The sequence below is a fragment of the Chelonus insularis genome, unplaced genomic scaffold, assembly GCF_013357705.1.
Source record: "Chelonus insularis isolate UGA/USDA-ARS -01 unplaced genomic scaffold, ASM1335770v1 contig_399_pilon, whole genome shotgun sequence".
In the NCBI taxonomy this organism is placed as follows: Eukaryota; Metazoa; Arthropoda; class Insecta; order Hymenoptera; family Braconidae; genus Chelonus; species Chelonus insularis.
This window is the reverse complement of record NW_023276554.1, coordinates 1,763,429-1,785,883: the sequence shown is the minus strand read 5'-3', so window position 1 is coordinate 1,785,883 and position 22,455 is coordinate 1,763,429. Positions and strand designations below refer to the sequence as shown.

General features: G+C 32.9%; 6 protein-coding genes across 8 annotated transcripts in view; 2 read left to right on the top strand and 4 right to left on the bottom strand.

Moving 5' to 3' along the window:
• Positions 1–3,374, bottom strand: part of Jupiter (microtubule-associated protein Jupiter) — a 50,746-nt gene extending 47,372 nt beyond the window's left edge. The window contains exon 1 of the mRNA XM_035085247.1: positions 3,178–3,374. Coding sequence (XP_034941138.1) covers positions 3,178–3,230 — 53 coding nt within the window. The 5' untranslated portion in view covers positions 3,231–3,374. The remainder of the gene's footprint in view (positions 1–3,177) is intronic.
• Positions 3,375–3,647: 273 nt separating this feature from the next.
• On the top strand, positions 3,648–5,827 carry LOC118068075 (coiled-coil domain-containing protein 149). Its single transcript, XM_035085237.1, has 7 exons — positions 3,648–3,809; positions 3,907–4,076; positions 4,148–4,388; positions 4,608–4,847; positions 4,941–5,022; positions 5,092–5,236; positions 5,310–5,827. Exons 1-7 carry the CDS (start codon positions 3,750–3,752, stop codon positions 5,629–5,631), a joined length of 1,260 nt encoding a protein of 419 aa, XP_034941128.1. The 5' UTR covers positions 3,648–3,749; the 3' UTR covers positions 5,632–5,827.
• Positions 5,828–6,002: 175 nt separating this feature from the next.
• LOC118068147 (proclotting enzyme) lies at positions 6,003–10,926 on the bottom strand. 3 transcript variants are annotated; one of them, XM_035085349.1, is made up of 7 exons: positions 10,656–10,926; positions 8,994–9,059; positions 7,964–8,621; positions 7,613–7,836; positions 7,165–7,357; positions 6,771–7,048; positions 6,003–6,572 (listed from the first exon to the last, which is right to left on the bottom strand). In XM_035085349.1, exons 1-7 carry the CDS (start codon positions 10,690–10,692, stop codon positions 6,277–6,279), a joined length of 1,752 nt encoding a protein of 583 aa, XP_034941240.1. In that variant the 5' UTR covers positions 10,693–10,926; the 3' UTR covers positions 6,003–6,276. The 3 variants fall into 3 exon arrangements, with proteins under 3 accessions (XP_034941240.1, XP_034941242.1, XP_034941239.1); XM_035085351.1 differs by lacking the exon at positions 10,656–10,926 and adding an exon at positions 9,132–9,199; XM_035085348.1 differs by lacking the exon at positions 10,656–10,926 and having other exon boundaries at positions 8,994–9,205.
• A 469-nt stretch (positions 10,927–11,395) lies between these two features.
• LOC118068140 (SAFB-like transcription modulator) lies at positions 11,396–17,913 on the bottom strand. Its single transcript, XM_035085339.1, has 14 exons — positions 17,540–17,913; positions 17,133–17,220; positions 16,900–17,050; positions 16,566–16,815; positions 16,451–16,475; positions 15,324–15,486; positions 14,385–14,425; positions 14,035–14,300; positions 13,781–13,949; positions 13,453–13,691; positions 12,825–13,327; positions 12,564–12,737; positions 12,311–12,459; positions 11,396–12,220 (listed from the first exon to the last, which is right to left on the bottom strand). Exons 1-14 carry the CDS (start codon positions 17,660–17,662, stop codon positions 11,886–11,888), a joined length of 2,676 nt encoding a protein of 891 aa, XP_034941230.1. The 5' UTR covers positions 17,663–17,913; the 3' UTR covers positions 11,396–11,885.
• Positions 17,914–17,918: 5 nt separating this feature from the next.
• Positions 17,919–19,420, top strand: Alg13 (Alg13 UDP-N-acetylglucosaminyltransferase subunit). Its single transcript, XM_035085412.1, has 3 exons — positions 17,919–18,288; positions 18,784–19,200; positions 19,282–19,420. The coding sequence occupies exons 1-2, from the start codon at positions 18,202–18,204 to the stop codon at positions 19,198–19,200; spliced, it is 504 nt and encodes a 167-aa protein (XP_034941303.1). The 5' UTR covers positions 17,919–18,201; the 3' UTR covers positions 19,282–19,420.
• Scsalpha1 (Succinyl-coenzyme A synthetase alpha subunit 1) lies at positions 19,247–22,030 on the bottom strand. Its single transcript, XM_035085411.1, has 6 exons — positions 21,822–22,030; positions 21,038–21,273; positions 20,742–20,963; positions 20,375–20,659; positions 20,120–20,254; positions 19,247–19,851 (listed from the first exon to the last, which is right to left on the bottom strand). The coding sequence occupies exons 1-6, from the start codon at positions 21,856–21,858 to the stop codon at positions 19,765–19,767; spliced, it is 1,002 nt and encodes a 333-aa protein (XP_034941302.1). The 5' UTR covers positions 21,859–22,030; the 3' UTR covers positions 19,247–19,764.
• Positions 22,031–22,455: the final 425 nt, after the last annotated feature.

The following is a 22,455-nucleotide window of genomic DNA, read 5'->3' as shown; positions in this document are numbered from 1 at the left end:
GTGTTTTAACTTTTGGAGTAAGTTTTAAATTTTGGAGTAAAAATTATTATTATTATTATGATTTATATTGTTATGATGTAATTATTATAATAAAAAAAATTACATTTGTGTTGGGTCAACGACCACCCATTCGTCACCATAATTTCACGTACTTTGTCTTCCGTTTCCAATCTATAGTCTGCAGTTACAAACACCAACCAAATGACGGTCATTTACCCTGTGATTATTTTTTACTACTTTTAGGGGATATTTTTATCATCATGTCCAATAATTCAGAGAAAAATAAAATGAAACATAACTCAGTGAAAAAAAGGGAATTCAACTAAATTTGTAAATAATAAAATTTAATGTTGTTCGTAAAAATAAACTACGTTTGAATGAGTCAAGAGTGAAGAACAATAGAGATTTACTATATATTTGAAATATTGAAAACTAAAAATACATTTATGTTCTTTGTTTAAAAAAAAAAAAAAATAAAAAGAGTCAATGTTTTTAATGGAAGCTATTCAGTGATAATAAATCAGTGATTTATGATTATTATTTTTGTCTCATGCAAAAAAAAAAATAATACGAAAATTGCAATGATTCTATAAATAATTTTCGTAAAATTTAATTACAAGGTTCAAACACCTCAGTACTAGAAAAATAAATAAATATTTTCATTTTAATTTAAACCTTCTCGCGCAATCTATCGGCCTTTGTCCGAATCACAATGAAAGTCATGTGAGCTCAGAGAGTAAGAAGATTATAATACCCACATGCACTATAACATGGCAATAATATTTCTCCAGCTGAGAATCCTTGCTGTGACATGAATTTCCTGTCGCCACTTGTTCACAAAACACGACAGTCTGTCTCGACCAGTGGTCGCGACACGTTTATCGATTTGTCTTGTCATTATTCATCATTTTCTCTACACATTAAATCCACATATAATATTATATACTCAACAATACAAAAAAAAGATCATGACACCCTTCAATATATCCCTTACCCTCTAGCCAAACCCTACTGCTGCTAGACGGGTAATTTTGCTTTCCTCACTTGACCATAACTTCCGTCTCTTGCGTGCCGTCAAAATAACTTATTCATCAACCAATACAGCATTCAAGTTTGCCATAGACAACAAAGCCCAAGGTTACATCCAACTGGACAACTCTAGATTGAAGGTCATTTGCATTTTATTCTGCCAAATTCAGTTATTCCTATGAATCACTGCTACCTGATTCAATGAAATGATTATCATGATTATCAACAAACTGATCCAAGCAATGTTACTTGTTAATTAATGAATGAATATAAATTGAATTAATTAATGAGTCCAGTCTGGTCTTGATTAAAAACAATTCAAAAGGAAAAATTAAAAATAGAAGTGGACATATGGCATAAAGTTCTTGATTCCTTGATAAAAATGGTCTGCTTTTCAGATAATTCAATTAAACTTTTAGCTTTAGATTAGGGAGTACTTTACCCTGGTATCAGAACAGAGAAAACTAACGAGTGACTGGTATTATAAAAAACCAACTACGAACATTTGCTACTGGTATGGTTGCCAAGTCAGAACTAAACCAATTATTACAGAGCAATCAGAACAGCTGCAACGGGCGTGGACAAAGTCGAGGGTGACTCATCGTCACAAAAAATTTGCCTTTTATTTTTTTATTTTATTCTCACTTTTTCTTCCTTTATTTTTAATGCACCTGTCCTAACTTCAGGCATCGTCAATTTCATGTTTCGCAAACTAAACTATCAAGTCTGGTTAGGAATATGAACTTAAGACGTATATGAAAACAAAGAGAATATTATTATTCTTGATTCAAGTAGACTCTCTTCAATTGACGTATTCAATCAGCGTCAATTAATGTGCGCTGATAAGTTAATATCATCAAGTTTGTTGTTTAGAGATGCTTGACATGGTCTTAAATATTCTTATTTGATTAAGTTAACTTGATTAAGCTGATTTATGATTAAAAGTGGAGCAAGTGGTTGAATATTTGATCATTTCTTCCTGCTTATTAACATAAATTATAATAATTGCTCCACTTTTGTTCCTTATTTAATGATCCAATTTTTTTTTTTATTATTATTTATAGCTATTGATAAAGTTAATTAATTGAAATCCATCAAATAATTTTAATTATCTTCTTCTGAATGACTTTTTAATACTCCTGATAACAGATAATAAATATAAATTAATTGTAATCAGTAAAAAATTTGTCAAGTTATTTAATAAGTAATTTATAAAAATTCCCAACTGTTAATTCAATATAATTATCAGCAACTCAACATTGATGGTTGCAATTTATCAGAGTATTTAAATTCATTTGAAATAAAAACAAATACCATGCTGATAATAAACCGGAATTTCCTCATCTCCAGAATAGTACAATAGACCTGATTGTTAACATAAAAAAAGTATGTAAAGTAAGAGAAAGAATTTACACGAATGAAAGGGTTAGTTCATCAACCCCGGGACTAGAGGACAACGCCCTCTCAATTTTTAGAATTAAATATAAACCTTATCGATTCAATCTGTTCTATATAGACAGAACATGTGTTGACTAATTATCCTGTTCTGGAGTAAGTTTTTTCATGTTCCTGGAATATTAACTCTTTTTCAGAGCCTTGTTATTCCTTGAACTATTTATGCAAAATTTTTAAATAAAAAGTATTTGAGGATAACAGTAAAAGTGTAGAAGAACATTTTTATATCTATCTTGAACCCATAAAAAGCGCGAAATCCTAATAGACAAGGAGGTATACAAGATATATCTGGTTATATCCGGTTTGAACTGATGTACGACGTGCAAAGTGAGCGAAGAAATACGATATTTCTTCAGCAAGAATTGTCTTTGTTTCAAACAAAGGACCATAAAATATTCATTAACTTCACTAACCTCTATCTAGAGAAAATCCTGAAGAAATTTTTGCAAAATCAGTGATGAAATATGAAAAGATGCTCCAATGACAGCTGAAGGCTATTTCAGTATTAATAAATTGAATATTTACATTTTTAATTCATTCAGTCAATTATATTGCTTATTATTCGACCTAAATACTTGATAAACTAAAAAAAAAATATAAATTCCATGGAAACGATTCGTTGAGAATCCCATGGTTTTCATGATTTCAGCGAATCAAATATATAACGTAAAATAATAATTTTTTAAGACTTACTTGCTAGATTTTCGGCCATCGACCAATCCTTGGAAGGTTCCCGTTGAAGTCATTGTAATAAATGTGGTAATTACGATAAATGTATAAGTGTAAAAAAATAGCAGTCCAATGTTACCGGCTCACACAAAATCCGTTGTTCACGAGGACACACTAAACACGACTCTTTTGCGAGCGAAATTAAACAGGATTGGCTAACACGATTGGTAGGACGCCGCATGCCGCCCTGACGTCATCATTAGTCAATACAGTATTTAAATTATCAATTTTTTGAAGTAAAATCGTATATAAAAATTTTTTTAATAGAAAAAAATACTTGAAATTTTAATTAATTATTTTTTTGTATAATTTTATTAATTATAATTGTGTATTCAATTTTATTTTGAAATAAATAAACAAAACAAAAGTAATTTTTAGAAATTTGGATTTCTATCAGTAACGCCCCCTGCATTGTTTATTTACAAACAGTTCAGGGAAATGACAGATGCCTCGTAGTTCTTCCAAATTAATCAGATTTCGATTAAATCAAATCTGAAAGAATAATTGTAACATATTGAATTTAACTATTTAATAATATGGCTCAATCACTAGAAGAAAATCAACCTTTACAAAGTCCGGAGCATAATGCTGACGAAGTAGGTTATGTTGTATTAAACTACTTGGCAGCTTAAAGTGTACAATAAACTAAATTAATTTATGAAAACTCTTTAAACAAATGATTCTCTTTTCTAGGTTGCTATGCTAAGAAAAAAACTACTATTAAAATCAGAAGCTTTAATGGTTCTTAGTCAAGAATATGATCAATGTCGAACGCAACGAGATCAATTTAAACTTATGGCTGAACAAATTCAAGAACGTTTTTGGCATTTTAAGAAACAAACTAATCTAACACGAGATTTAAGGTATTTTCTATTTGATTAAAGGTCTTCCTAAATTTATCATAAGATTATTTCAATAAGTGTATCAATTTTAGAAAATACAGTGTAGATGAGGACTTTAGAACGATGGATCTTCTAGCAGAAATTCGTGAGCAGAACAAATGTTTGAGATTGCAAGTAGAAACCCTTAGACAAAAATTACGAGATGCTCAAAGAGATATTCAGGTCCTCAGATCGAGTAATAATTCTCATATAGAGTTAACTGGATCACAGTTAGCACCTGCTGCTCATGAAAGAGAAGAAATGATAGAACAGCTGGAAAAACTAAACATTAAAGTAAGATAATATGCTCATTAAAGTTTAAATAGAATTTTTTGTAGCTCAAATCATCACCTTTATAATGAGGATGAATATTCCTATGTGGTTTTATTAGTTAAAAAAGTTGTTGGTTTTATTCTACTTTTATCTCTACTTAATAACTCATAAATGATTTTTTTTCTTTAAAATTCTCTTGTGGTTTTTAATGGTATAAAAGAGTATCCAATTAAATTTTAGTGTACTCAACTCCAAAATGATCTGAAGAACGTATTAGATGAGAAGCAAGAACTAGTGACAGAAAGAGATGCATTCAAATGCAAAGCCCACCGTTTAAATCATCAGTTATCTAAAGCTTTGAATGCAACCCAAGCTGTTGATTTAGATGCTTTAATTAATGAAAATAGATATTTACAAGAAAGACTGCAACAATTATCAGAAGAAAAAGAACTCGCTCATCAATCTCTTTCTAGATATAAGGTATTTATTTAAATTTTTATTTTGAAAAATCAAGAATGAGTGAGATTAAGTAGTTATTTGATAGAGATGATTGAAAAAACTCTTTACCTTTAGGGCATACTTGACAGTAAACGAGTGAAAGGGACGATAAAATTAGGAACCGATGGCGGAGGAAGAATTATGACCTATAAACAAGGTATGGCTAATTTTATTATTTGTTTAAATTTTGAATAAAAAAAAATAATTCCAAACTTTATCATTTCAGTGGAAGAGCTTCTTCAACAAGGAGTCAATATTCCTCCACAAAAAGCTGCAGCTGCATTAGAAGAGTTGCGATACTTGTGTGCTGCGCTATTTGATACGTTAAATGACAAGGCGTTGGCTTTGGCACATCAAAGAAAAACGAATAAGTAAAAATTTATAAATATTAAAAATTATTTGAAATTTATATTTATTATTAAAAAAAATTATATATTCCCATAGAATTCTAGCAACGAGAATCAGCGAGTTAGTGAATGACATACCCTCACCAACGTCAAAACTGCTAGAAGGTTACGTGAGTGCAGATGTTGATACCAACGTAGAATTAAATTTACACGATTACGATAGTAAAGAAATGTTGAATGACATTGAAACGGAAGAAAAAGTACATTTAAATGGAGACTTATCTCACAAAGAATCACCTTCTTTTACTGGGGATTCAACGTCAACGCCAACAGTACCTCTAGACTTGCCAGAAAACCTTGGAGCTTTGGTGCAAAAAGCTCTTCTTGATTTAAAAGAGAATACCAAAGATAAATCTTGAGACTTATAAAGGTAATTTTTTGATAAATATTATCAAAGTGCATTATGGTTGTTATTTAGTGTATTTTTATCTAAGTCATATCTGATACGAAAGTCATATTGAGACCAAAGATGTTGATAATTAAAGCTATTTAAGTTGAATTTTTTTTTTGCCTTGAAAATATCTATATACATACATAAATAAATCCACGGTATATTTGGTTAGATGTAAATAATGAATAAAAAAAATTGTAATGATTTCATTTGAGCTCTTTTAATTCTTATCATACAATTTACACACATCAAATACATAAATAATTAACTTATTTAATACAAAAATAGATATTGATAACATTACTGAATACTCAGTATAACAGTATAAAAAAGTGACAATTGAATTAATATTTACAAAAGGTTGGATTTAGAGGAATGAACAAAGCTTGATTAATGATGAAAAAATATTAGCATTCATATTAAAATTACCTTGTATGTAATTTTTAAAATTCCCTGAAATGCATCAGCAACAATGGGCTCAATGTTCCACTTAAATTCTTTGTGGAATAATCTAGTAAAATCGTTAGTCGTTTCTACTGAGGAGAAATCTGAACATAATAACTAGATTACTCTAGTTTTGAGAGTAATTTTTATTGGTGGTCACAATCAGACCTCAATTTAAATTACTCTTGATCCAATCTAGGTATTCAGTAACTCGGGTGTAAACTCCAGGATATCCCGGCTCACCACATTTATTTCCAAACGACACAATACCGATTTGCATCCATTTACCTTCAGCTCTAAGCATCAATGGACCACCAGAATCACCCTGACAAGCATCTTTACCACCTTGGCTGTAGCCAGCACAAAGAAAATTTCCAGTTATTGGTTGAAAGTATGCATCATTGCAGTCCTCATTCCTCCAAACTGGCAAAACAGCTTGGCGTTGAACTGTGCTCTCCTTTCCACCTGCGGAAAATTCCCAAATGTCTTTTTGAGTATTTAAAGCAGTCATAATGGAAGGAAGAGAAAGAAAGCGTTTTATAAAGAGAAAGGAAGGTGATAACCATATAAACATTTTAATTGCGTTGGTGTAAGTTTACATACCAAGAAGGTTAAAAATAGGAAAAATGCTGAATAAAAGAGAAAGAAGTGAAAGAATCTTACCATAGTATGTTGTTCCCCATCCGACTACTGTTGGTCTTGCGCCCTGAAAGGCTTCGTTCCGGTAGCGACCCTGAGGCAAACAAATTGGTATGACGTAAGGCGATTTTCTCACGGGCCTGCTGAGCTCAAGAATAGCAATGTCGTTATAAAAGCCAACTCGTGAGAACTTTGGGTGAGCATGGATGGCCTTCACTCCATAAGTCTCTGGAGACGATGGCTCGTCGTCGCGTTCGAGGTCAATGTCACCTAAACGCACTGTAAATTGTCGAGCTGCGAATCTGAAGACAAGGATTGACTGTTTAATGATGGACATTTCAACAGAAATACCAAGTCTAAGTTATGTACTATATTAGCTAGGCTTAACTTTTATTTTCAATGAAAAAGGCATACTCACGGTCGCTGTCGTTGATCTCGGGTGCAATGAGCTGCCGTAAGAATATGTCGAGGTCCTATCAGAGATCCTCCGCACCAGAACTCTGTCCTACGAGAACCATGGAGAAATATTGCTGCCATCCAAGGCCAACGACCTGGCAATGCTTCTTCTCCACCAACCACTCGATATTTCCCAGAATTTCTAACTCCACATTCTTGAAAATAGTTTTTTTTTTTCAATGTTATTTACAATTACCGTTTCTACAAGTATTGAATGATTTGGTAAAGCTTCTAAGTCATTTAAATGTTTAGAAAGAAAATTCTTCAAGGTATTTATCGTGATTGAGTGATTATAGTTTAAACAAGCGCATCAAATTAGTAAAAAAAAGAAATGAAAATAATTCAATTTAATGATTTTTTTTACTGAATGACTTGACGATTTCAAGTGCCCTAAAAGTCAAAACACTTACCTTCATCATCTTGAATAAAGTTACTATCAATAGTGTCGACAGTTTCGAAACTAGTGGAATTAGCTACTGATAAATCCGGTAGCGGTTTAAGAACCGTAATTGGACTAGGGGTCGATGTAGGTTGTGTATATAGTGGAATAGGCCTTGGTGTCACCGGCTTTAGTGGCCGATAAGGAGGTCTTGTTGGACGTCCACTTTCACTAACTGGCGAACTCGTCACGGGACTACAAATCAGTATGAATTTTTTTTTTCAGAGCTAGATTCCATTAGAAAGTAATTCGATGACTAAATGAATGAACATTCTTATGACTTTATTTATTTGCATCAATTATGATAAACTAGTTCTTTTACCTCAGGTGTGTTGATTGTGAAGAATCAATTTTATCCATTGGACAGCAAACTCCAGGAACGAAAAGACTTTTGAAGCAGAGTGATTGACGAAGTTTGGTAAGATTTAGCAGAAGATGAGGGCAATTACTAAGATCTTGACATCTGCCTGGTCCACCATCAGCAGTGGTGCATGTGGCTATAGCTGATTCTTTATCTCTATTGATCACATTTTCGCTTTCTTTGTCATTAACAAATGGACTTTCTGTTGTAGTTGTGGTCGTAGTCGTGGTTGTTGTTGATGGTGCACGTAGAGGTAGACCAACTCCTCGTACCAACGGAGCAATGCTATCAGTCACATTTCTTCCTAGGATATTTTTAGAAATAGTATAAATAGCAGATGGCAATTCCTTAGGTGGATTTTCTGAACTATCAACGCCTCGAGTCATGTTTACGATGTAACTCCCAACTGTATTAAGTGCACCGAGAGTTTCACTGATGGTCACCAAAGGGTCAGCTCGTGATTCTGGTTCTTGCACGTTGATTTTCGTGTACTGAATACGAGTAGGAATTTCTTGAGTATCTCGACGAAACAAATAACTGGGACGTGGTCCATCTTCCCAAGAATCAGACCATCTTTTAAAGGAAGGCATAAAGGAAGGTTGAGATCTGTATCCATGACCTACAAAGTATGATTAACTGACTTATTGTCTAGGATAAAAAAATCCTGCTTTTACATTGAGAGAAAAATCATATTCTGGGAATAAAAATGATTTTATTGAGACTTTACAGCTTTCATTTCAAGTGTATATTTATTTTTATTCTGCAATAAAATAATAATAAATAGTTTTTTCAAGTTTTAATTAAAATAAATAAAAATATTCCTGTTAATTATATGTCATAAAATAAAACTCTGTTTTTTTTTATTACAACTGTAATTTAAGATCATTTATAGATTATATGTTAGATATTACAATTCTTTTTTATTTATTTAACATCAATTATTATTTTTCTCTCAGTGTATTGAAAAGTTATTATCACATGAATTACTTACGTAGAGAATAAAGTGGATATTCAAAAGATCTGATACCCAGAATTATGTTGATGATCATAAATAGTCCTGTAACATGTAAATAACGAACTAAGTATATTGGGCAATTTTCGTGCATCATCAATAAGTCATGTGAGTTACAAGTTGTGATACTGGAAATACCCGATTACACAAGACGTTCCATGACATAACTTATTGAAAGATCCGGGCTTTCCAATTTTCAAAGAATCTTTTATCAACACAGCCTTTCATCATAATGAAACTGGGACAAACCGCGTGATTACAGTACCTACTAGTTGCTTTGAATTCATAATTATCTTAACAGTTTTTATCGTCAATTTGTCATCATGACTGTGATGATAGTAACAAAAAATAATAAATCCAGTTAAGTCCTGATTTATGACAGGTCATTGAACTGCCTAAAGATTGAAAAGAAATTTGTTGTAGATGAGATTAATGGGAGGTAGTAGAAATGCGACAAAATCACATGTTCATGTTATAAAAAAAAGGGGAAGACAGGGTTTTTCAATTCTCTTTACTAAGAACTACAAGCGGCTTCATCGACGGTGAAAGTTGCTCAACGAGAAAGTGTGCCTTTCTTCCATCACATCAACGTGATTCACCGTCTAGCCCAATGGTTTGTATACTTTGAGCGATTGTCGTTTATCATCTAGAGACATTCAAGTCATCTTTAAAAATATCAATCAAGACACAAAAGACTCTGATTAATTTTTTCTGCGATTTCATTTTATTTTGCTTTACTTTATGACCAAGACAAGCTGGCTTTAAGTTTTATAACATCCAAGTGGGTTAAGGAGTGTTATTTTACTGATGATAATACGTAATTGTCACTTATGATGATAAGGATAAGAAGACTAAAACCATACGGATGTGGGTGAAAGCTCGTGCTGAATTGGAATAGCTTTTTTTTTGTACCTTTTCTATCTTCAGCCTCTTGTTCTCGAGACTATTGAAATTTTAGAATAGAAACAAAAAGAATGAACGGACAAAGATGAGAGACAGGAGGTCTGTTGAATTTGGAGAAAAAAATAATTCGTGACTTTGTGACCTCGATAAAAGTCTCCATCTGATGATCCAGTCAATTAGAGGAAGAGATATAATTTAGTGTAGCTTTTGTGGCGCGTGCGAAAACATGATGGGCGTACTATAGAATCGACTAAGGCGTCCACAAGAAAGACTTGATGGCCGGAACGAAATGCGGATTTCTTTCTTTTCTCTAAAAAAAATCCAAGCTGTTACTGAACCGCGTAACCCAGATATAAATATTACGAATTACTAGATAGTAATCTAGTTAAAAATTCTAATAAGAGAAAAATGAAATAGATCAAGATATTCACTCTAAATATTTTCATAAGTATCATTTGAAGTAATAAAAAATGAATAGTTAGAAAAAATCAGCAAGTGTATAATATGATATATGGTTAAATAAAAGATGTAATTAAATAGAGATGTTAGTCATTTTGTAATTACTAACAGTTTTGTTCGTAAGAGGATTTACACACTCTAGTGAACACGCACGAGAATTTCACTGAAAACACTATATTATTACCGGAAAATTAATAGTAATGCGTGGGAAAAAAACACATCTACACTTTCCACGTGGTAAGAAATCCACATGTCACTGTCATCACTTCTTTTACTTACCCAACATCCAAGAAGACATTGTTACATTGGACTTCATGGTCTATTCACTAGGCATTCCAGGTAAATTGCACACCACTATTAGATCTCCAAATAATGAAACGCATTAATTAAAAACACTTCAATTAATATCTACAATTTTTAATTGATATATTTTTGTTAAATTTATTAATAGCTATCAATGCCAAAAATATCCTTTGCGTGCAATGACACGAGTCGTCTCTCGGTGCAAAAAGTCGAAGAGGAAGTGTAGATCTCGACTGCTCGCAGTTGTTGCAAGACAGTCCTGACTACAACACGACTGTCCGTGAAAAGACCTCGACATACTTACCTTCGACGAGTTACTCTCTCCTTTCCTTCGCGGAGGCGCCATCCCTCACACTCGTCTCACCTCTAAGGGAAAGTGGTTTCCCCACTCTCCTTGGACCAATACGTCCGGGTTCCACCTGATTTGATAGATCAAAAAACCATTGGTTTTGACACAGACGATCTTCAAAATTTTTACTCAAACAATTAAGGATCTACAATTAAAATAATACAATAAAAGACAGTAGATATTTTTATATCTTTTTATTGATACTTCAAGTCTACAAAGTAGCATGAACGGTACAGTTATAAGCACTGTTCAATTGATTTAGTATCTTCGTTTGTTCCTAATAGTGATATTAAAATTAATTCCAATGTAACAATGTAATTCAAACAGGATAAATATTAAGATGACAATAATTATAGATATCTTTTAATTTGTAATAAGTGAATAAGTTGAAATATTTTTGACTCAAGTGAATCGTATACAACGTCTATGGATTACTTCAAAGTTAACTATTTATATTTATTATTTTCATTTCTTAAAAACAGCCTGTCCTTTTACATCTTAAAAAATCATTAAATTCCGTTTTATAAACAAAAAAAAACTCTATTATGCAAGAAATATTTATTTCTACTAGTAAAATAATAATGAAATTAAAGACAAAATTGGAGTGTGTAAAAATCTCGGCTTAAACACGATTCATCAAGTGCATAAACTTCTATTAACAAATATACATAAATTTCTTTACATATGAGACTGTAAATATATCAGACTGTACAGCTTCTACGTATACTTCTTTCATACGTAAAATTCGTCAGAACTGTTGGTTTAAAAATAACCATAGAAAGTATATTCATATACGCATTTTTATCAAAGTTTGTTACCTCAATTTCTCCAAATAGTTAAGGAACAGTCAAATATAATTAATACTTTCTTAAATTAGGCATAGTAGATTTGTAAGGATCAAATCTATCATAAGAAGGTGTAGTTCCAGGTGCTGTTAACCCTATTGATTGCATTTGACTACCTTGGTATCCCATAGGTGGTCCTGGATGTCGAAGAGTATTACCCATACTACTTGAATTACTCCATCGGTTTACATTTTCTGACGAACGATTACTCCAAGCTGATGGCTCACTTCGCAAATCTCCACCACCTCTTTGACCACTACTGGGCACTGAGTTGAATGACTTAGTGGATGGTGGACCTGAATGCCAGCCACTTGGAGTTCGATTACTTTCTGCATAACGGCTATCACCTGATTAATTGACAAAAAAATATATATTAATCTATATATCTTCATTAAAAAAAGAAAAGATTACTTTAATAAAAGAAGAGAAATACTAACGTCCAGGAGCATTAGATCCAGGAGGTTTGGAATTATCACTGTATCTACCAGCATGAGTTTCTCTAGAGCTACGATGAGTTTCTTGTTCGTTGCGTCGAACGTCTCGTTCATTGCGGCCATAGGATGTTGTGCTTGGTCGCTCATATCTACTGAAATAAAAAAAAATTAATTCAAGCAATGATACTTTGTACTGATAAAGTTGCACGCGAACAATGAATAAAATATAACCCGATTAAAGAGAAAAAGCACCAACCTTTCTTTCACTTGTCGTGAATCAATGGTAGAAGATTGTGTTTGAAGAGCTTCACGGCGTACAATAACTTCTCTTCCTCTAGATACATCAGTAAAGGTTTCAGGACGGCTGCTTCGTGATGAAAAATCACTGTTTCGTTTGAAATCTTTCTTCATTGCCATATCTTGGCTTGATCTATTGATAGAAATGTACATATTCAATCAATAATCCGATTCTCATAGTACAAAGGTAAATTATAAATGAATCAAATCAATAACTCACCTGCTAGATTCATATCTACTTGCTGGTGAAGTTTCCATACGTCTATCAGACACTCTATCCATTATTTCTGGTCTTCGATCTGATACTCTTTCAGGACTATGTCTTCGACTATGTTCAGTGGTCAATCGTTTTCTTTCAGGCTCAACATACATATCCCGAATATCTCGATGATCAGCAGCTGATCTTTTGATTGATGGCGGTGGCGGTGCTCGTCTACTTTCCTCCAAACGCATCTGTTGTCTTTTCAACTCCATTCTTTCCCGTTCAAGCTTTTCTCTTTCAACTTTTTGTCTTTCACGTTCTAAACGTAGTAACTCAGCTTTTTCTTGTTCAATTCTTTCACGTTCTCGTCTCAATTTTTCTCGTTCACGCTCCAATCGCGCTGCTTCTTCTCTTTGACGACGTTCGATTTCCCGTTGACGTTCTGTCTCCTCTCGACGTCTTCTCTCGTCTTCTCGTAAAAGACGTTCGCGTTCTCGTAATTTCTGTCGCTCTCTTTCTTCCTAAAAAATAAATATTTAATATTAATAATCATCAATGAAATTATTTTAAATAATTGATGTCCAATGATTTGGTTGGTTTACAATAGCTGAAGAATAAAAATGAATTACAACGGAAAATATCTAACCCGAATTTTAGCAAATGTCAATACGTCATCACGTCTTCTGCGTTCTCTACTGCGAGATCGTGAGTGAGAGCGATGATTATCATAAGGACGGACACGCTTGTCGTCACGTTTTCCACGTTCACTCTCTGGTTTCTTGCTCGTTGATTTAGTAGAACGTGCGTCGGAATCTTTATCATCTTTTTTCTCTGAATCAAGTTTCTTTTCATCAGTGCCATGTGCTTTATCATCAGATTTTTTAGCTGCGAATTAATTAATAACATTAATCAACAGATCTGTATATGCCGTAATACTTCTGTTGATTCAAAATATTAATTTTTACCAAACTCACCACCATCACCAACTTTATCATCTTCTTTCTTTCCATCTTTGTCTTTTTTATCAGTGGGACTTTCACGATGACCATCTTTACCTTTGGTATCTTTTTCATCCTTTTTATCAAGCTTTGCATTGTTAGACTCACGTTTTCGCATATGGCCTTGTTGAGACTCACCCTTCGCCTGATGTAAAAGAAAAAAATTGATTCTTTGCTTCTCACTATTGTGTAACAATGTTGTTATTGAATCTTATCAAACTCTCTCGTACCTTCTCTACAGAAATGACACGTCCATGAAGTTCGGTTCGATGAAGATGTTGAATACACTTGGCTGCATCTTCACTAGTTGACATGGTTACGTAACCGTAACATCTTGTTCCAGGTGTTCGGGCATTAGTTACCACTTTAGCACCGATCACCTTTCCATATTTGGAAAAGATTTGTTTGAGATCTGTAGCGCGTGTTGAAGACGACAATCCCGATACCCAAAGATTTCGGCTACTTGCATTAGCTGGGCTGCCTTGTATTTTCTTGTCTACAAGTTAAAAAATAGATTTTTTTTAAATGCAAATAATGCCACCTGGGTTGATTGCTCTTCATGTACTGTTTTCACACTCACCCTTATCATCTCTTTTCTGTACTTTGTTACTGGAATCACCGCTGTAAACAATGCTACGTTATTCTCTGATTGTTGAAATGAATTATTAATTATTTAACTAATATAATTTTGAGCGAGAAAATTAATTGTTTGTGATTCAATTTACTACTTAGGCTCGAAATAGGTCACTCTGTAACTATGTTAAGACTACAAATTTGGCTAGCAACTCTCTCGAATACTCTGATAACATATTTTGTCAATACATATTGGATTTTCTTTCACAAAATTTGACTCCAAACTTGTTCTGCTGGCAATAACTGGTTTTTCTTCAATTCTTGATGATAAAAAAAAATAATAAAAAAAAAATGACATGAAAAATAATTCTGATATGAGAGTGCAATCACGTGCAATCTTCTTCGTATTCTGGAAACTTCTCTGCTGGTTGGCGGTGCTTGATCTTGATGTGGTATTGTGCCAAGTGATATTGTTTGTAAAAAAAAATTATACACATCTTCTTCATATTGTTGGTTCGACGCTTATGCATGTCATATTGTAGAGTTAAACAAAAGGTTGCTAGCCAGTTTGAATAATAAATCTTAACATACATTTACAGAGCTCAGAATTGGAGCCTAAATTGACTGATTGTCCACGATTAAGGAGCATAATATCCGTGAGGTATTAGCGAAATAGCAAAAGAATAGGAATAAGGTAAAACAAAGTGACATATATCTTGCATAATAAACTGTTGAATAAATTCAATCTTGGGGGAGTAGGAAAGCGCCATCGTAGACTGTGTTACACATCCAGGTGAGATGAAATCCAACGTAAGCGCATTGTACTCGTTACATTACTTTTAAAAATACTTTTTTTTTTTCAGTCTCGACGGGTAACGTGACGTTGTCGCGTCGCCGTTTACCACCGTGAACCACTGATTTATTTGTTTAGCAATGTGAGACCAACCTCTTGCCTCCATCGCCACCACCGTCCTGCTTGCTCTTGATCCCTGAGTTAGCGCTCGACGAGGTCCCGTCCTTGCTCCCGGTGCCTCCGCCTTCCGCTCTGCTGCTCCCTTTGGAGTCTCCCTTCTTGTTGTTTTCTTCAATTCTCTTCTTCGCTCCACCATCTGCAGGAACAATCAAGCCAGAGTACAGTGGTCCATCCAATTCAGGAACATCAGAAGTTAAATAGTACACTTCTCCTCCTCCACTAACATTTGTCACGCTATTATTTTTCATTTCTTTTGACTTCCCTAAAAAACCTGTTGTCTCCCATTGGAGATTATACAATCCCGTCAGATTCAAAAGCTTGCGACAGAGCATTGAATCTTTCTTTGTTATATTTTGACTCGTGAGCGAAAGAAGAGAAACTGGAAAGGGAAAAGCAGCGTCGCGGAGCGGTTTGTTGATCCACTCTTACCAGAAAAAAAAAATTTAAAAAAAAAGAAAAAAAAACAATAGACACTGCAGTAGTACTTTGTAATAAAAAAATAAGGGCGAAGTGATGTTTGAGCCACCGGCGTTGGTCGCGATGAGGATGATAATCTTCGTTAAAATGTTAAAATTTTAACCCATTATCCAACGATGCTCTATGGCGGCAGGTATTTTTAATTAATTTAATTGTCATGTCAAATTGTTTTCTAGTGTAAACTATAACTTAACGAATAATCTCATGATTATTTTGTGAAGAGAGAACCGCGATGAGATAGAAGCCCGTGAATTTGCGTCCTGTCAGGAAAGGAGATGAGCCATCTTCGAATGGGATGATGTGCCTTGCAGACTGCATTGCGATGTCATCAAGGACCACCCCAGACAGCAAATAAAGATGTTTGATGCTCCCAGTCCAGGGTTTAGGATAGGATGACACACGGTGGGTTCTCGAATATTTCGGCCTCCGCTGGATGACAAGTTCTTTACGCGTCAAAACTTTACTTTTTTTTCCTTTTATTCTTGATGAAATTATTCTGTCAGCATTACTCACGCAACACGATTACCATTAAACAAGCACCGTCATTATTTTTCACCGTTACTCTTATCCATTAAGGGTATGCTTAACTACAATTTTACGGTTGATTAATGCTAAAGACTTACCTTTCTGCTTGACGTGAGTCTCCGTCTAAAAAATAAAAACGAAGAAATTAATTAACATTGTTAAGATAACAACTTAAGTGAATAATACAAACATTAAAAGCAAAAGTAAATATACCTCCTCGGCAAGGAGATTTTCTTCGTCTTCTCCAATAGTCAAATTTATTGAATCTTCCGTGTCAATACCATTAGCTTCAACAGTAGTTGAAGACACACTCTCTATAATTGGTACCGGGGCTGGTGTTGGTGGAGGTGCTGGTGCTGTTTCAGGTCCATTCTTCTTTTCTGGTTCTTTTTTAGTAACATTCTCAGTATTGTCATTTTTTTCTTCTTCCATTTTTTCTTCTTTTACTTCTACTTTTGCTTCACTCGTTGACTCCTAATGAAAAAACAAACATTTACTCTTCAAAGAATTCATTACAAATTATTATTATTATTATTCCTTTTTGTACCTTTTTGTCTTCTTTCGTCTCTGATTCAGCTTCTGATGCTGGCTCTTCTTTACAGATGTGTCCATTGACTCTTTCTCATCAACATTTTCGTCTTTGTGATTGTCTTGTTGGGTATTTTCCATTGTTTCTTCTTGATTTAGAGAATTGGAAACTGAAGCACGATATCAATGAAATAATAAAAACATGTTTTACAAAAGAATAAAAAATAAATATTCATTATTTTGATTACGAACCACTGTTTTTACGAGGACTTATTTTATTCAAGCCACCGGAGGGAATGATCAAATATTCTTCTGGATCTTCTCCTTCATCAATGATAGCCTGTAATAATTAATCACATTAAAGTGACTCTATTAGAGATAAAAGTTACGTGGATATTTACAAGTCTAGTAATAGTGTAATGCAAATGATATCTTGCAGTACAATAATAGGAGCTTAAATTGCTGTGGCTTCTATGCTTGGTTAGATGATTTGTATTTTATTGTATTATCATTTGTATCTAATGTAATAAGTCATTCCAGCAATCAATAAGGTTAAAATGGCGACAGGAGCACGCGACGCCCGGGTTATTAAGTAATAACATCAGATGAAAGTTATTTTAAAGAAAGAATCATTCATCTTGAAGATAAAAATAATCTACCTTGGAAAGACGCTCAAGAAGTGCTGCTTTATTGCCAGTTTTATCCAATCCACGTCGTTCTAATTCTGTTTTAAGATCTATGACCCGCAATTCGGTCAATTTTTTTCCATCTGCATCGGCCATTATTTCCAAAGTCTCCGAACAGAATGGTATTACAAAATTCTTCAATTTTGTCGCACACTTTGTCTTTTGTTTGAAATTGTTTCATACACGTGTTCACACGCTTACCTTTAATTGAAATTAATCGATAATTGCAATGTTCCGACACTATTATCACGATTATTCGCAATCAACACTTTGGGAAAATTAAGAGCCCATCTACGACAATAAACGATGGTGTGAGAACTGCAGGAACTCGAGGTAATACGCCGCGCGCAAACTCGCCATGTTCACAGGGTAGACATTTAAGTCTACCAACATAATAAAACAAAAATCTTCAAATCTCTACTTTATCGACCCGGCAATTTTGTGTGGGCTTTCTATTCATCTCAAATTGTAATTTTACTTGAAAGTGTCTAATTGAAATAATATTAATTTAAAAAACTTATATGTATTCACAAATAATTATCAAAAATATACTTAAATGTTAAACAATCTAAAGAATCATTTAATTCAATCATGAAATGATTTGAAAGATATTGAGGTTAACTAGAAATATAAAAATGAAATCATCAATAGTTTTTGTTACTGTGGGAACAACAAAATTTGATAAATTAATTAAAACTATTCTGTGTGATGATATATTGAATGTAAGTAAAGTATATTAGTTATATTTTCATAATTATTTATTGATTATTGACTATTATTGATAAGAGAATTTATTATAAACATAACAAAAAAGTACATAGTTGAAAAACAAAGTGCAAAATAATAAAGAGAAAATCTTTTATCAAACTCTGAATAGTAATGCCATTAAATGAATCCCACAAAAAGTTAAATAGAAGTATAAAGAAATACTTAGCCTATTATTTGATGCTTGTCAGTACCTTTTGTATTAAATAAAGTCTCTATTAGTTAACTAAGACAATAAGAGCAATGATACTTTTTCTATTACGACTATTTCTGTTAAACAAATTCTCTTTTTATGTTGTCATTATTAGTGTCATATCATAATTATATGTTTGAACAAATGACCAAAAAAAGAATTGCTATTCGACAAACACTTTTGAATTTGTTTTTCACTCCACTTATGACTGATAATCACGTTTACATTCATTGAAATTAATTTTATTGATATTTTTTAGGAATTAAATAAAAGAGGATATAATCATTTGATATTACAAATTGGGAATACTACCATAGAACCTGATTGTACTCCTCGATGTGGTTTTACTGCCATTGAAGTATTCAAACTAAAACCATCACTCGAACAATATATGACTTCTGCTGATTTAGTTATTAGTCATGCTGGTGCAGGGAGTTGTTTAGAAGCCTTGGAGGCAAAAAAACCTTTGATTGTTGTAATAAATGATCTATTAATGGATAACCATCAATATGAGCTAGCTGAACAGTTGTGTAAAGATAATCATTTATATCAATGTACATGTGACACACTTCTAGAGCTTCTAAAGACTATGGATTTATCAAAGCTCCAACCATTCATAAATAATAGAAGTAAAGAAATAGCTCAAATTATAGATCACATATTGGGATATTCGTAGGTAAAAAAAATGTTTGTAAATAAAAAAATCAAAGCAAAAAAATTTGTTATTTGGTTATAAAATTAAATCGCATTTTAATAGGTTTATTTATTTCTTCAACGTTACTTACAATAAGCGCATTGTTATTTAATAACAGTACATAGAAATATGCTCTGTGGATGATTGAGTAGTTTGTGGCAAAATCAATTAAAAATTGATGTAATATTTTTGTAAAATTAAGTTCCACAATGTTAAAAGCGTGAAACTACCAACAACATTGAATTACTTTCAATAATGATTCACAAACTTTGTGAACACTGTACAATTTTTATATTTTTTTCATGAACAACGTTGTTGACACATCTTTACACATTTATATATGTATACATATATATATTTGATAAATATATCCTTTTAATAAAATTTAACTTGTTGAATCTATTACATTTTATTTTATTCCAATTTCGTGTCAACATTTTTCCTCTTATCGTTTATTTCTTTGCATTGTGTGATAGTACGTTAATAATTATTTTAGAGGATATATGGACAAGTACAACTACATCATTTTACAAAGAAGTCTTGAATTTAAAGTGAATGAAGACCCAGGCGAACCATTTCTTTCAGCAGTTCTCGACCCATTTGTGCGGGACTTCTCGTTACTATTACGCCAGCCTGTATATAAAATAAAAATATTATCATAAGATATTTTTATTCATGAGTATGTGATTGAATATTCATGAAATAACACGTATATTGTGATAATTAATCATAAAAGTTGCTGAGAAAAATATAATTATCAACAACGATAAAGAGCAGCTTTTACTTTTAAATTTAAATAAATATTGTTCAGTAAAAAATTCTCTAGGTTTTTTTCATTAATATTTCCTGCCATACTTGAGTACCATACTTAATGCATAAATGTTAATATACTCATATAAACCTTTTCAAGTGCGTTGATTTTATCCTGAGCTCCGCCTTTACCTCCTGAAATAATAGCACCTGCATGACCCATTCGACGTCCTGGTGGAGCAGTGACTCCAGCAATGAATGATACTACAGGTTTAGCTGATGGACCCTAGAATCAATCGTTGCTAAACTGAATACGAGATTAAGTTTGTGTAAAATGAATTTCTTATAAATTATATCAGTCTTGTTAGTATTAGATCAATATCATCTTTCAAGAGAATCAACTAACATGATTATGTTTAGTAAGATATTCAGCAGCAGACTCTTCAGCACTACCACCAATTTCACCGATCATGATTATTCCAGATGTGGTAGGATCATTTAAAAATACTTCCAAGCAGTCAATAAAGTCAGTACCATTAAACGGATCACCACCAATACCAACACACAATGATTGTCCTAAACCTGTGAGTGTTGTCTGATTTACAGCTTCATAAGTTAAAGTTCCAGATCTAGAGACAATTCCAACTTTTCCTTTTTGATGAATATGACCCGGCATGATTCCAATTTTACACTGAATAATTTAAAAACAACAATGAGATTATTGTGAGTAAAGTTTTATAGGATGATTAAGTAATTAAAAATAAAGTTTTTACCTGTTCTGGAGCGATAATTCCAGGACAGTTTGGACCTATAAGACGAGATTTATTTTGTTCTAATAACCGTCGTTTAACTTTAACCATGTCATGTTGAGGAATTCCTTCAGTAATACAAACAATTAGGGGCATCTCAGCATCAAGTGCTTCCATGATTGCAGCTGCAGCTGATGGGGGAGGAACATAAATTACGGAGGCTGAAGCTCCAGTAGCCTCTTTAGCCTAATTTAAAAAAATTATCATTCAATAATAATGCTCCAATGAATTCATATTACCAATTAATTATTAAAAAGTACCTCTCTAACAGACTTGAATACTGGCCTGCCCAAATGTTCAGTGCCGGCTTTTTTAGGGCTAACACCACCAACAATTTTCGTTCCATAATCTATTGCTTGTTGACAATGGAAAGTTCCTTGTTTACCAGTGAATCCTTGGCATATTACTTTAGTATTCGAGTCAATCTTCAAGTTTTTCCTCGTTTCTGTGTAGTTGAACCTGACAGATGTACGAATCAGACTGCTTGGTCTGCTGACTGTAGAGCAAATAAACAAATTTAATTGAAAAATATCAATAAAAAATTAAAAAACATTGTTTGCTGAGTAAATTAGAGCGATAACCAAATTTATAAAGTAGACTGTCATCTCAAGGCCAGGGCCATGGACTGCAATTCAATGAAGGAGGTCATGAACATCACAAATAGAAACTCGAATAAGAACACAAAAACGAAACTGATGACATAGTTGTAAAATTAAATGTTAGAGATAACACATTGTTTTTAACATTAATTTGTTTAAAGTATAATGAGTATAAATTATTTAAGTAAACATGAGTTTTTTTTCATTTTTCATAACAGACTGTCAATTATTGTGTCCTTACTTACATAATTTTCGTAAGAGCGCGTGAGAACAATGTCAATCTTATATATAACAAATATAATTTGTTGTGAAAACACTTAAGATAAAAATATATGTAAGTTCCAACATGTTAAAATTTTTAAAAGATTACAGGGGCAAAGTATCATCAGCGCGGAATTTATTTTTCAATGTGATTTATATTCAAAACCTAAGTGATGGAACGTACCTGTCAATTTTGTGAGTGCCCTAGCAGCAACGGCCATTGTAAAAATAAGGGCTCTTGTTACTATGTAAACGAATTCTAAATTATTAATGATAATCTAACCACCATCAAGACTCCTATCTACTTTTGGCCAAGAGGGCAAGACCGAGGAAAATACGAACGAATCGTACAGGCTTTCGTAAGTGGTCTATGTCCGAGAAAAAAGAAATTAATAGAATAACGATCTTGGACGAATTTTACTCCGTTAAGTAAGTAGATAGATTGACAACCAGATGGCGAAGCGATTGTTTATAATTCTGCGCAAGCGTCAAAAGGCAACGGTCCATAATTTTAAAAATTTGACAATAAAACGATAATTCTGATTAGATAAATTAATTAAAAGTAATTCACTAATGATGTTTTACAATAAATTGTTGTTTAAAATTAGTAAAAAAAATTATTCCGACATCGATAAGCGCCATTCCTAGAAATACTATAGTGCTGCTCACTTACGGTGAATAGATTAATTACAACTCACGATTTATTTATTCAACGAATCACCTCTCTGATTTGATCGCTATTGTTTCCGGTTTCATCATTGCACAATTTTTGTGCAGAAGGGTTTCCACTTCACAATAAACTCCGTATTCCACGACAC

What these genes read in the sequence shown, in the direction of transcription:
- LOC118068140 (XM_035085339.1), bottom strand. Translation starts at nt 17,662, where the DNA reads ATGGCCGATGCAGATGGAAAAAAATTGACCGAATTGCGGGTCATAGAT. An exon ending in GACTCACGTCAAGCAGAAAG is followed by an intron (nt 15,487 to 16,450) that starts GTAAGTCTTTAG and finishes TTGTTCCTGCAG; the next exon opens with ATGGTGGAGCGAAGAAGAGA. An exon ending in GGTGGCGATGGAGGCAAGAG is followed by an intron (nt 14,426 to 15,323) that starts GTTGGTCTCACA and finishes CATTGTTTACAG; the next exon opens with CGGTGATTCCAGTAACAAAG.
- Alg13 (XM_035085412.1), top strand. Translation starts at nt 18,202, where the DNA reads ATGAAATCATCAATAGTTTTTGTTACTGTGGGAACAACAAAATTTGAT. An exon ending in TGTGTGATGATATATTGAAT is followed by an intron (nt 18,289 to 18,783) that starts GTAAGTAAAGTA and finishes GATATTTTTTAG; the next exon opens with GAATTAAATAAAAGAGGATA.
- Scsalpha1 (XM_035085411.1), bottom strand. Translation starts at nt 21,858, where the DNA reads ATGGCCGTTGCTGCTAGGGCACTCACAAAATTGACAG. An exon ending in TATTCAAGTCTGTTAGAGAG is followed by an intron (nt 20,964 to 21,037) that starts GTACTTTTTAAT and finishes TTTTTAAATTAG; the next exon opens with GCTAAAGAGGCTACTGGAGC. An exon ending in ATCTTACTAAACATAATCAT is followed by an intron (nt 20,255 to 20,374) that starts GTTAGTTGATTC and finishes GATTGATTCTAG; the next exon opens with GGTCCATCAGCTAAACCTGT.
- LOC118068147 (XM_035085348.1), bottom strand. Translation starts at nt 9,111, where the DNA reads ATGATGCACGAAAATTGCCCAATATACTTAGTTCGTTATTTACATGTT. An exon ending in ATATCCACTTTATTCTCTAC is followed by an intron (nt 8,622 to 8,993) that starts GTAAGTAATTCA and finishes CATACTTTGTAG; the next exon opens with GTCATGGATACAGATCTCAA. An exon ending in ATGGGGAACAACATACTATG is followed by an intron (nt 6,573 to 6,770) that starts GTAAGATTCTTT and finishes AATTTTCCGCAG; the next exon opens with GTGGAAAGGAGAGCACAGTT.
- LOC118068075 (XM_035085237.1), top strand. Translation starts at nt 3,750, where the DNA reads ATGGCTCAATCACTAGAAGAAAATCAACCTTTACAAAGTCCGGAGCAT. An exon ending in AATCTCTTTCTAGATATAAG is followed by an intron (nt 4,848 to 4,940) that starts GTATTTATTTAA and finishes CTTTACCTTTAG; the next exon opens with GGCATACTTGACAGTAAACG. An exon ending in AATTATGACCTATAAACAAG is followed by an intron (nt 5,023 to 5,091) that starts GTATGGCTAATT and finishes TTATCATTTCAG; the next exon opens with TGGAAGAGCTTCTTCAACAA.